This window comes from Trachemys scripta, chromosome 16, assembly GCF_013100865.1.
Source record: "Trachemys scripta elegans isolate TJP31775 chromosome 16, CAS_Tse_1.0, whole genome shotgun sequence".
NCBI classification, from domain to species: domain Eukaryota; kingdom Metazoa; phylum Chordata; order Testudines; family Emydidae; genus Trachemys; species Trachemys scripta.
Window position 1 is genome coordinate 11,023,879 of NC_048313.1, and position 12,299 is coordinate 11,036,177.

General features: G+C 60.7%; 1 protein-coding gene across 1 annotated transcript in view; it reads right to left on the reverse strand.

Annotated features, from left to right (window-relative positions):
• Positions 1 to 484: 484 nt before the first annotated feature.
• LOC117888981 (carcinoembryonic antigen-related cell adhesion molecule 5-like) overlaps positions 485 to 12,299 on the reverse strand; it is a 30,074-nt gene continuing 18,259 nt past the window's right edge. Inside the window, exons 7-16 of the mRNA XM_034792778.1 lie at positions 11,939 to 12,278; positions 11,054 to 11,329; positions 10,638 to 10,877; positions 3,616 to 3,843; positions 2,684 to 2,959; positions 2,127 to 2,393; positions 1,784 to 1,882; positions 1,476 to 1,567; positions 1,186 to 1,227; positions 485 to 840 (exon numbers count right to left, since the gene is read on the reverse strand). Coding sequence (XP_034648669.1) covers positions 793 to 840; positions 1,186 to 1,227; positions 1,476 to 1,567; positions 1,784 to 1,882; positions 2,127 to 2,393; positions 2,684 to 2,959; positions 3,616 to 3,843; positions 10,638 to 10,877; positions 11,054 to 11,329; positions 11,939 to 12,278 — 1,908 coding nt within the window. The 3' untranslated portion in view covers positions 485 to 792. The remainder of the gene's footprint in view (positions 841 to 1,185; positions 1,228 to 1,475; positions 1,568 to 1,783; positions 1,883 to 2,126; positions 2,394 to 2,683; positions 2,960 to 3,615; positions 3,844 to 10,637; positions 10,878 to 11,053; positions 11,330 to 11,938; positions 12,279 to 12,299) is intronic.

Here is a 12,299-nt window from a genome sequence, read left to right on the forward strand (position 1 = left end):
GTCATGCACGGACATGTGACTTGCCCATGTGACTCCAGACTCCATCTTGCCGCTGGGATTTGCCACAGTAAGAACAAAGGGACGTCCTTCCACAGGCAGAGACTATAAAAGGCCCTGGAAACCCTCCATCTTGTCTTCAATCCTGCTTCTGACCTCTGGAGGAACTTTGCTGCAAACGGAAACTCTGAACAAAGGACTGAAGGACCCATCCCAGCTGGGGATGTTTGTACTCCAGAGACTTGATTTGAACCTGCAGTTTATTCTATTGCTGCTGCAAGCCTAAACCAAGAACTTTGCCGTTTCTGGATGTCATTGATTCCATGTAACCAATTCTAGCTCTCATCCAGATCTTTTTCCTTTTATGAATAAACCTTTAGATTTTAGATTCTAAAGGATTGGCAACAGCGTGATTTGTGGGTAAGATCTGATTTGTACGTTGACCTGGGTCTGGGGCTTGGTCCTTTGGGATCGGGAGAACGTTTTTTCTTTTACTGGGATATTGGTTTTCATAACCATTTGTCCCCATAACGAGTGGCACTGGTGGTGATACTGGGAAACTGGAGCATCTAAGGGAATTGCTTGTGTGACTTGTGGTTAGCCAGTGAGGTGAGACTGAAGCCCAAACGCTGCGGTGATGGGCCCCAGGGAAGAAGCATAGACAGACGGACCCCCCCAGGCTGGGCAGTGACCATTCCTGCCCTTTAACGTGGCGGCGGGACCCAGGCTCAGAGACACGCCTTTCCCAGCATGCACTGGGCCACTTCCAGCATGCACCAGGGGCAGGAGGGGGCGTCACTTCTTCAGCTCCTCATACATGTCCGGCTCTCGGGGCTCCAGCGGCTGGGGGAAATGGGAACGATTCAGCCAGAGACGCCCCAGGGGAGAGCTGGGGACCCACCCTGCAGGACCCAGCCCCCCAGCTCCCCCCATGGGCCCTAACAGCCCCTCCCTTCCTGGGGTCCCATTCCTCCCCCCAGTGCTGGGCCCCCCCAGCCCTCCCCTCAGCCCTGGGGCTCCCAGCTGGTCCCCCTCTGGCTCACTCTGCCCCCCTCCCCAGCTCTGGGATGTGATAACCAGCCCCCTTCTCAGCCATAGGGCTTGTTGGGGGGCAGATCCCCCCTCCCCCAACTGGGTCCACCCCCCCCCCCGCAGGGGGAGGATACAGCGCAAGGGGCCGAAGCTCACCTCGTAAGTGGGGCTGGGGTCAGGGGGGTTCCCGGGCTGGGCCTGCGGGAGACAGAGGCAAGAGGGTCATTATCACCAGACCCCAGAGACCTCCCAGCCCCCCAGCTAAGCCTGGGGGGGGGACCCTGGGACAGTCAATCGGACCCTGGGTTTGTGTAACCCCCGCCCACCTCTGCCCAAAGGGAACAGGGTAAACTGGCTGGGGGCTGCGGGTTGGGACTGAGGGGCACCCACAGAGGAGGGGGCGGGCTTGGAGTAGCGGGGGAGGGGGCTGAGCCCTTGTCACTCACCACTGGCCCCGTCCAGGCTGTAGTGGACTGGTTCACATACACTGGGACGGGTGCCCCGTTCTCCCTGGGGGTCTCGTTCCGGCAGCGAGAGTCTGGGAGGATTCACCAGAGACACTGGAATTGGGGTCTTGGCTTCCAGCCCCTCCCTCCCGCTCTAACCCACTACACCCCACTCCCCTCCCAGAACTGGGGAGAGAACCCAGGAATCCTGGCTCCCAAAAGCCCCCCCTGCTCTAACCACCAGACCCCACTCCCCTCCCAGAGCCAGGGAGAGAACCCAGGAGTCCTGGTGGGGGGCTGTTACTCACAGAGGAAATAGACCGTGACTCCGACCAGCGCCGCCCCCGCCAGTGACCCGATGACGATCCCAGCAACAGCCCCAGCAGAGAGAGCTGGACGAGGGGCGTCTGGAGGAGAGATGGGGGGGGGGGGTTGGATCAGGTGGTTCAGCCACAATCCCCCCACCCCACTCCCTGCAGTCCGGGCCCCCAGCACCCATTGGAGGCCGCACTGACTGCCAGGGGAGAGCGCCCCCTACTGAGCCCCTGTCCCTCTCCCTGCAGCCCAGGCCCCCTAGCACCGCACTGGGGCATTGGTGCCAGCACTGGGATCCCTGTGCCTGCAGCGCATTGCTCCATCCTGGGGACTCACCCGTCCCTGTCACCCGCATGGCGACAGACGCCCAGGCAGTGCGGCCGGTGACGGGGTTGTGAGCCCGGCACTCGTACGTGCCCTGCTGAGCCCAGGTCGTGAGATTAAAGGTCAAGCTGCTCCCGGTCTCCTTAGTGTCGGTGCCATTGAGAACCCAGCGATAGCTGGGGGCTGGGACGGAGTCGGCGACACACGTCAGGTTCAGAAGCGACCCGAAGGTCAGGTTGATGGGTCCTGGAGGGTCTATCCTGGTAGAGTCTGGCCCATCTGCAGAGAGAGAAGAGGTCAGGGGATGGATTGCGGGTCCCTGTATAAACAGCCGCTGTGCCTCAACCCAGAGATGGCCGCATTTCAGCACCAGGCCAGAGAAGCTTGTATAAACAGCCCCCCATGATCCACCCCAGAGGCAGCTGCATCTCAGTGGCAGGGAAGAGGCCCTCCATAAACTTCCCCTGTGCCCCATGCTCGGGGGGGGAGCGGGGCTGCATCTCCATGGCTGGGCGATGCCAGCAGGACCAGGGGCAGCGCGGCGGGGGGACGGGGCTGCAGTTACTCACAGGCCACCGTGACGTAGCTGGGCTCGCTGCGGTTGGTGCTGACGGGGTTCCCAACCTTGCACTGGTAGGCGCCGGCGTCGCCCTTGGTGACACCCATGACCGTGAGGGTCCGGTTGTTGGAGGACAGCACCAGCCGCTCACTGGGCGCGAGGGACACCCCGTCCCAGAGCCAGAGCACGGTGTTAGCGCTGGGGGAGCCATTACACGTGAGGGTGAAGGTCCAGTTCTCCAGCACCTGGATTTGGCCGGGCGTCACCGTGAGCTTGGGCAGCATTTCTGGGAGCAGAGAGAGCGTCACTGGGAGGAGCAGCACAGTGGGACTCCAGCCCCACAGCCCCGTGGGGGATTCAGACCCAGCTGCCTGGTAGCAGTAGTGAGCTGTTATCCAGTAACCAATTTTAGTGTAGGGCTATTTGGGAAAGAGCGGAATTCTGGGAGCCGGGACTCCTGGGTTCTATCCCAGCTCTGGGGCGGGGGGTCCGGTGGGTTAGAGGAGTGGGGGTCTGAGCCAGGACTCCTGAGTTTGATCCAGGCTCTGGGGGGTGTGGGGTGTGAGCTCTGTGTGGGGATGTCTGTGCACCTGGCACAGGGGGGCCCTGGGGGCCCATGCGACGCAGATAATCAAACCCAACAGCGATAGCAGAACCTGGCGGGGGGTCACGCCCTGTCTATGTTCAGGTCCATGTAGGCTGGGGCAGGTTCTGGCTCCCAGTTCAGGGAGGGAAAAGGGGAGGCTGGGGGCCCAGAGCCCCACAGCTTGGGGGGGGTCACCGTCTCTCAGGCGCTGGGGTACCTGGGTTGCCCCATGGTGTCTGAGTTTGGGGAAAGTTTCCCCCTGTGACCTATCCGGGTTCTTCCCGAGGGGGAGATGCCCAGAGCCCCATCGCCGGGACAGGGCCCGGGGTCAGCGCAGCTCCTGAGGTGACACTTACCAGAGACGTGCAGATCCACCGTGGAGAGGACAGGGCTAGTTGGGCTCCGTATCTGCACCGTGCTCGGCGGGGTGGTGGTCACTGGGGTCTGGGCCGGGGTCGGGCTGACGCTCCTTCCCACCACGGGGCTCGGCGGGGCGGTGGTCATTGGGGTCTGGGCCGGCGCCGGATGGAGGCAGGAGCCCAGGACGGAGGCTGCGGGGGGGAGACCAGAGAGACTGATACCAACTGGTGCCCCTCACTCCCGACCTGCAGCCCCTCTGCTTTCCTTTGCACTGTCCCCTGTTACAGCCCTTAGTGTCCCAAACACCTGAGTCCCATGGTCCATGCCCCTCCCCCCCCAGTCTGTCAGGGATTTGCCCCATTGCTCTTTGTTGCTGTGGGACCCGTCTGGGTCTCGATCTGGGGGGAGGGGAGCTGGGTGCGCCCTCAGTGCTCTGGGACAGAGACACAAACAGCTGATCCCTGCTAATCCCCTCATGCAAAGCAGGATCTGCGGGAACAAAGCGGCATCTGATGGGTCCCACCCCAGGGCTGTGGGGCTCAGCCTCGGGGGAGCCCAGGGATGGAACCAGCCTGGGGCAGGGAGTGTCGGACTCTGCTCCTGCCAGCCAAACCCTGGGCTCCCCTGCAAGTGCCCCTCAATCCTGACCCACAGACCCCTGCTAGCCTGGCTCCCCCCCAGCTCTTCTGTTGCCCCTCAGTCCTGACCCGCAGCCCCTCTACTTTCATTTGCAATGGTTGGAGGCCTTTGTGTCCCGGACACCTGGGTCCCACATTCTCCCCCTCTGACCTGCCAGGAGAATCCCTGACCAAAGGCCGCCCGGTCTGTGGGGGATTTGCCCCATCGCCCGTCGCTGCTGCGGGACCCGCCGGGAGCTGCCGGGACAGTGGAGACGCCTGGTTCCCAGCTGGAGCCAAAGGGCAGAGATTGGGGAAGTGGGGGTGGGGGGCCGAGATGGTACAAAGCACCTCCCTTGCCCAGCCCAGCGCAGGGATGGGGCGGGGGTACAGCCCCTTTGGCACCGTGCCCCCCCTTCCCGACAGCCCTGCCTGCCTCCACTGCGGGGGGGGGGTGATGTGACTCACCTTCGCCCCACCTCACATGGGAGGGGGGGTAAATCCAGTCCCCACCGCAGGATGTGAACCTGATATGTGCTCTCCAGGGCAACTGCTCCCGTCCCCAGGGATAGGGCTGGTCCTGGGAGGTGCGGGGCACTGTCACACTGGAGGGGGAATTGTCGCTGGGGGGTTAATGCCTGGCACAGGATGGGCTCCCCAGCTCCTGGGGATCTGCAACCCCCCACCCTGGGTCCCCCCAGTTACCCCTCAGTAGGGGGTGTGTCGATGGAGGAACCATCCCTGGAGACCCCCATGGATGGGGGCAGAGAGCAACACCGGGGGGCGGGGGACAGAGCACAGACAGACAGGGATCTGGGACAGCTGGGAGGTAAAGTCCCCCCAACCCCTGCGGCCGGGATGGGACGGACCCGCTCCAGGGTGGGGCGAGGTGCAGGACACGGAGCGTAAAGGCACCTGCGCCCAGACAGACGCACAGAGGTGGGGGGAAGGGAAACAGCCCTCCCCCAACCTGGGGTGTGTGCATGTGACACAGACACACAGAGCAGGGCTTGTCCCCTCCAGCAGGGGGTGCAGGGACCCCCCCACACACACATACACACACCCCAACTCCCTGCACCCTTCGGTCCCTCGCTCGGGGAGTTCACGCCAAGGCTGTACGCGGGGATGGGGCGGCTCACCCCCTCCCCCCAGCCCCTTTGGGACCCCGATTGGACAGGCAAGCGTTGGGGGAGGGGGGAGCCCCAAATCCCGAGTCAGTCCCCCCCCCCAATCGCCAGAGCGGCTCAGCAGATCCCGAGATCTCACCCCGCGGTGCTGGGGATTCAGCGCCGCGTGTCCCGGGTCCCCCCGACGCGCAGTGATGTGTCCCCGAGCGCGGGGAGTCCCTGGGCCCCCGGTGCGGCGAGAGCTGGGACTGGGGTGAGCAGGGGCCAGCGGCCAGAGGCCGGACGGGGCCGGTGTCCTGGACGCTGCTGCCGCGCGTGGGAACCCGCCAAACCTGCGGAGATTGTACGTGGTATCGCCTCCCCCCATCACAGGTTCTCGCGGCCTCTCCCCCGCAGCCTCCAGCCGGCGCCGGCCCAGACCCCGACCCCCAGAACCCCGAGCTGGAGGGGACGCGGCCCCCTGGCCCCACACGCCTGGGCTACAGCCGGTACAGCTCATTGACCGCTGCTGAAAACAGGAGCGTCAGTTACTCCCCCCCCCCAAGTGCCCCTGCTCAGACCCCGGCCCCTGCGCATCGCAGGGTTAACGCGCCTTGACCAGGCCCCCGCCCCAGACGGATCAGCCAGTCTATGGTGGGTGCCTCCCCCGCCCCCGCTGTCCCCATTGTTCTCACGCTCGCCCGGGGCCCCATTCTGCCAGGCGCTGCACACCGGACAGAGACGCGCCTGCGAGGAGCTAAGGGGGACGGGGACGGGGGGAAGCCAGGAGTCCAGGTCCCTTCCCACAGAAACATCGGTGAGTGCTGACGCCAATACCCCAGTGCGACACTAGGGGGCGCTGGGCTGCAAGGAATGGGGGCACAGAGAGAACCCAGGAGTCCTGGCGCCCAGCCCTCCCCAGCTCTAACCCACTGGACTTAGATGTCTTCAAGTCACCAGGGCCTGATGAAATGCATCCCAGAATACTCAATGAGCTGACTGAGGAGATATCTGAGCCATTAGCGATTATCTTTGAAAAGTCATGGAAGATGGGAGAGATTCCAGAAGACTGGAAAAGGGCAAATCTAGTGCCCATCTCTAAAAAGGGAAATAAGGACAATCCAGGGAATTACAGACCAGTCAGCTTAACTTCTGTACCCGGAAATATAATGGAGCAAATAATTAAGCAATCAGTTTGCAAACACATAGAAGATAATAAGGTGATAAGTAACAGTAGCACAGGTTTGTCAGGAACAAATCATGTCAAACCAACCTGAGAGCTTTCTTTGACAGGGCAACAAGCCTTGTGGATGGGGGGAAGCGGTAGATGTGGTGTATCATGACTCTGTGTCGCATGACCGTCTCCTAAACAAACTAGGGAAATGCAACCTCGATGGAGCTACTATAAGGTGGGTGCAAAACTGGTTGGAAAACCGTTCCCAGACATCCCAGTTATCAGTGGTTCACAGTCGTGCTGTCAGGGCTTAACGAGTGGGGTCCCGCAGGGATTGGTTCTGGGTCTGGTTCTGTTCAATATCTTCATCAATGATTTAGATAATGGCACAGAGAGATACACTTATAAAGTATGTGGACGATACCACGCTGGGAGGGGTTGCAAGTGCCTTGGAGGACAGGATTAAAATGATCTGGGCAAACCAGAGAAATGGTCTGAAGTAAATAGGATGAAATTCAATCAGGACAAATACAAAGTGCTCCACTTAGGAAGGAACAACCAGTTGCATACACAATAAATGGGAAATGACGGCCCAGGAAGGAGTACTGCGGAAAGGGATCTGGGGGGTCATAGTCGACCACAAGCTACATATGAGTCAACAGTGTAACGCTCTTGCAAAAAAAGCAAACATCACTCTGGGATGTCTTAGCAGGAGTGTTGTGAGCAAGACACGAGAAGTCATTCTTCTGCTCTACTCCGTGCTGATTAGGCCTCCACTGGAGTATCGTGTCCAGTTCTGGGGGCCACATTTCAGGAAGGATGTGGACAAATTGGAGGAAGTCCAGAGAAGAGCAACAGAAATGATTAAACATCTAGAAAACCTATGACGGAAGCAGGGCCGGCTCCAGGGTTTTGGCCGCCCCAAGCAGCCAAAACAAAACAAAACAAAACAAAACAAAAAAGCCGCGATCACGATCTGCGGCGGCAATTTGGCGGGAGGTCCTTCACTCCCAGGCGGAGTGAGGGACCGTCCGCCGAATTGCCGCCGAATACCTGGACGTGCCGCCCCTCTCCGGAGCGGCCGCCCCAAGCACCTGCTTGAGAAGCTGATGCCTGGAGCCGGCCCTGGAGGGAAGATTGAAAAAATTGGTTTCAGAGTAGCAGCCGTGTTAGTCTGTATCCGCAAAAAGAACAGGAGTACTTGTGGCACCTTAGAGACTAACAAATTGCTTAATTGGAATTAATTTGGACACCATTAAATTAGCCTTGAATAAAGACCGGGAGTGGATGGGTCATCACACCAAGTAAAACTATTTCCCCATGTTTATTCCGCCCCTCCCTCCTCCCACTGCTCCTCACACCTTCTTTTCAACTGCTGGAAATGGGCCATGTTGATTACCACTACAAAAAGGTTTTTTCTCTCTCGTTATAGTGTGTATGGTAACACCCATTGTTTCATGTTCTCTGTGTATATATGTATCTTCCTACTGTATTTTCCACTGCATGCAGCCGATGAAGTGGGTTTTAGCCCACGAAAGCTTATGCCCAAATAAATTTGTTAGTCTCTATGGTGCCACAAGTACTCCTGTTCTTTTTGAAAAAATTGGGTTTGTTTAGTCTGGAGAAGAGAAGCCTGAGAGGGGACATGATAACAGTTCTCAAGTACATAAAAGATTTTTACAAGGAGGAGGAAGGTAAATTGTTCTTCTTAATCTCTGAGGATAGGACAAGAAGCAATGGGCTTAAATTGCAGCAAGGGAGGTTTAGGTTGCGCATTAGGAAACAGTTCCTAACTGTCAGGGTGGTTAAGCACTGGAATAAATGGCCCAGGGAGGTTGTAGAATCTCCATCTGTCACGGAGTGTGGGGACACACAAGGCCCTGCACCCCCGGCTTCCTGCGATTCACCAGGACTCTCAGCCAGCCAGTAAAGCAGAAGGTTTATTTAGACGACAGGAACAGAGTCCAAGACAGGTCTTGCAGGCACAGACAACAGGATCCCCCTCAGTTAGGTCCATCTTGGGGTCCCAGGGCATCCCAGCCCCATTGGGAGGTCAGAGCCCCGTCTGCCTCCCAGCCATGTCCCCAGCCAGCTCCTGAAACTCCCCCTTCAGCGACCCCTCCCACAGCCTTTGTTCAGTTTCCCAGGCAAAGGTGTCACCTGGCCTCTAACCCCTTCCTGGGTTCTCATGTTACATGCTCAGGTATTCTCCGTAGGTCAGTCTCCCATCCCCCAATGCAGACCGTCCCAGCCAACCTCCCCTGTCAGCATTCAAAGACCACAGTAAGAACAGTCCCAGTTCCTCACGGGAGGGGTGTGTGTGTGTGTGTGTGTGTGTGTGTGTGACCCTTTCAGTGCGACAGCCCTTCTCGGGGGTCCACTCTCTCTCGGGGTCAGGCCCCTCCACCTCCTGGAGCCGCACCTCTCGGAACCTTAGCACGTCTGTCTCTGCCGTGGGCCCCCTCAGGGAGTCCCCTCGCTCTGGACCCCCGGGCCCTCCACCCCCGAAGGGGACGATACCCCCTGCCCCCCCTCCGGCCTTGTTCTCTAGCCCAGAGCGACTCTCAGCTGGTGTCACACAGGAGGTTTATTGAGCGTCTGAACAGGGCCCAAGGGGACTGTCTGTGGCTCCTTGGTAACCCAATGCAGTGATGCGGGAGTGCACACCCGTCACTGGGCGGGTGAATCTAACCCCCGAGCACACCGCCAGCTGGGGGCCCTGCCCTGTTTTCTCACACTTTGCCCTGAGACAGGCACTCGCAGTGGGGAGCTGCTCCAGCCAGCGTGACGGGGGGACCCCTGGGGGTCTGGCACATCACAGGGTCCCCCAAGGGGCTGCTCCGGAGCTGGGGGTGCAGCAGGGGACCTGGGGCTCCGTGACCCCGTCCTCAGCTGGGAGCCGGCAGTGCTGGGTGCGGGCGGCTGCGCTGGCCAGGGCAGAGCTGACGGGGAGACACTCGCACAAGGAAATAAACGGCAAATATCGGCACAAACAAGCGTGCGAAGAGGAAGCGGCTGGGCGGGTGCAGCTCCCCTCCCCCGGCAAGGCTGCCCCAGGCCAGGAGAGGAACAACGGGACAAAGTCCCTCCCAGGCATCCATCGGAGACACGGCCCGTCTGGCTGGGATGCGGAGCCAGGCTGGGCACACGGCAGGAGAGCATGTGGCTGGCATCCCGCCTCCCTGAGCCTTACGAATCCTGCAGGGATCCCCCTTCCTCACACAGCTCCCCCTGGGGATCCCCTAAGCCCTGACCCCTGAGCCAGCCCAGCAAACAGCCAGAGGTGCCGGGATCTCCCTACAGGGGGGAAACAAACCACATCCAACAAACGGCCAGCGTGCCGCTGACATGAGCAACCGAGTGTGGAACCCGGGGACGAGGGAGCACAGAGCACCTGGCCTGGGGGGGACGGGGGAGCACAGAGCACCTGGCCTGGGGGGGACGGGGGAGCACAGAGCACCTAGCATGGCGGGGATGGGACTGGAGAAAGGGGAATGGGAGGCAAACAGAGCCATGGGCATGGGGACGTTGGGGAAAATCACATCCAGTCAAGACCCCAGGTCCAGACAGAGAAGACACGACCCCACCAGGAGCTGGGTTAAATGTGATTTATACACCAATCTCATGATAGTTCAGGGACGGGGCTGAGGTCTGTGAGTGGCGCTGACCGTTGGGTCAGTGCAATGAGTGACAGGAGACGGTCAGGAATCTAGACAGACCAGAGCATGGAGGAATGCGGCTGCAGAGACAGTGAACTAGCCGACAGCGCCCAGCACGGGGAGCGGGCTAGGTACATGGCATGCCAGGCGACGGGGTGTCTGATCCAGACTGGACAGGGTTGGGAGAACTGAGCCTGAGGGTTGAATCCAGAACAGGCCAAAAGACCCCAGTCCCAGCCGCATTGATGGGCAGAGCCCAGGGTGTGGGAAGGGGGCTGACCCGTGGGGTTGGTGCACAGAGTAACAGGTGACAGGGGATGTCCCATGCGGACAGGGAGCCCGGCTGGAGACAGGACAGACCCGGAAGTGTAGGATGCTGGACAGACAGACAGTGACAGAGCTCCGGATGCTCCGCAGGCCTCAGGCAGAGGCGGACGTGGGGCGCGGTGCCCAGCTACTCACCCAGCACCTCGGTCTCCACACTAGCCGTGAGGCCGGTGACGGGGCTGTGAGCCTGGCACTTGTACGTGCCCAGCTGATCCAAGGTCGTGGGGTTAAAGGTCAAGCTGCTCCCGGTCTCGTTGAGAACCCAGCGATAGCTCGGGGCTGGGACGGAGTCGGTGACACACGTCAGGGTCAGAGGGGACCCGAGGGTCAGGCCAATGGGTCCTGGAGAGTGTATCCTGGCAGAGTCCGGCCCATCTACACAGAAAGGAAGTGGATTAAGGGAAGGAAGGGAGCCAGCAGGGCAAGATATAAATGATACAAGATATAAACAGGTGCCTGCCCCAACCTAGACACAGATGCATCTCCGTGGCTGGGTGATGCCGGCAGGACCAGGGGCAGCGCGGCCGGGGGATGGGGCTGCAGTTACTCACAGGCCAGCGTCACGGTGCTGGGCTCGCTGCGTTCGGTGCTGACGGGGTTCCCGACCTCGCCCTGGTAGGCGCCGGCGTCACCCTGGGTGACACCCAGCACCTTGAGGGTCCGGTTGTCGGAGGACAGCCCCAGCCACTCACTGGGCGCAAGGGACGCCCCGTCCCAGAGCCAGAGCACGGTGTCAGCGCTGGGGGAGCTGTTACACGTGAGGGTGAAGGTCCCGTTCTCCAGCACCTGGGTTTGGTCAGGCGTCACCGTGGGCCTGGGCAGCATTTCTGGGAACAGAGAGAGCATCACTGTGGGGAGCAGCTGGAACCAACCTGACCCCCAGGGGAGCCCTCGATCTGCCTCACAGCTCTGTGGAGGATTCAGTCCCAGCTCCATGGCAGCTGTTATCCAGCTGCAGGGTTACCCAGCTACATGGGAAAGAGTGGGGCTCTGGGTGCCAGGACTCCTGGGTTCTGCCTCCAGCTCTGGGAGGGGAGTGGGGTCTAATGGTTAGAACAGGGGGCTGGGAGCCAGGACTTCTAGCTTCTGCCCCATGCAGGGAAGGGAGGGGTGTGTGACCTGTGTGGGGAGGTCTGTGCAGCTGGCACAATGGGTTAATGCAGATTATCCATATTCAGTCCTGGCTCCCAGCTCAGGGAGGGGGCGTTTGGGGTCTGGGGGCCCAGAGCCCCACATCTCTGTGTATTGGGGGTCATCATCTCTTGGGGGGCAGGAGGCGGGTGCCAGGTACAAGGCAGGGTCTGTGTTTGGGGCAGGTTCCCCCGTGATCCAGCCGGGCTCATCCCTGGGGGAAATGCCCAGAGCTCCATTGCTGGGGCAGGGGGGTGGGGTGTGCAGGGTCTGGGGTCAGTGCAGCTCCCAGGGGTGGCGCTTACCATAGACGGGCAGATGCACCATAGAGAGGACACACTTAGTCGGGCTCTGTATCAGCACCGTGTAGTTCCCGGTGTCGCTGAGCGTTAACCCCGCGATGTTCAGGGCGCAGCCCGGCCCCGCTGTCTCCCGCCCGGTGTGGGCCGGGCCGTTCTGCTGAACGGGGGGTGTTTGTGGGACGTAGGTGAAGATCTGGTTGTTTTCAGCAGCGCTCGCTGATCGGTGCCAGCTGCAGGACAGCACGTCCTGTGGCAGATTCTGCGGGGCCAGGCTGACGCCCCCTCCCACCACGGGGCTCGGCGGGGTGAGGACGATGGTCACTGGGGTCTGGGCCGGCGCCGGCTGGAGGCAGGAGCCCAGGAC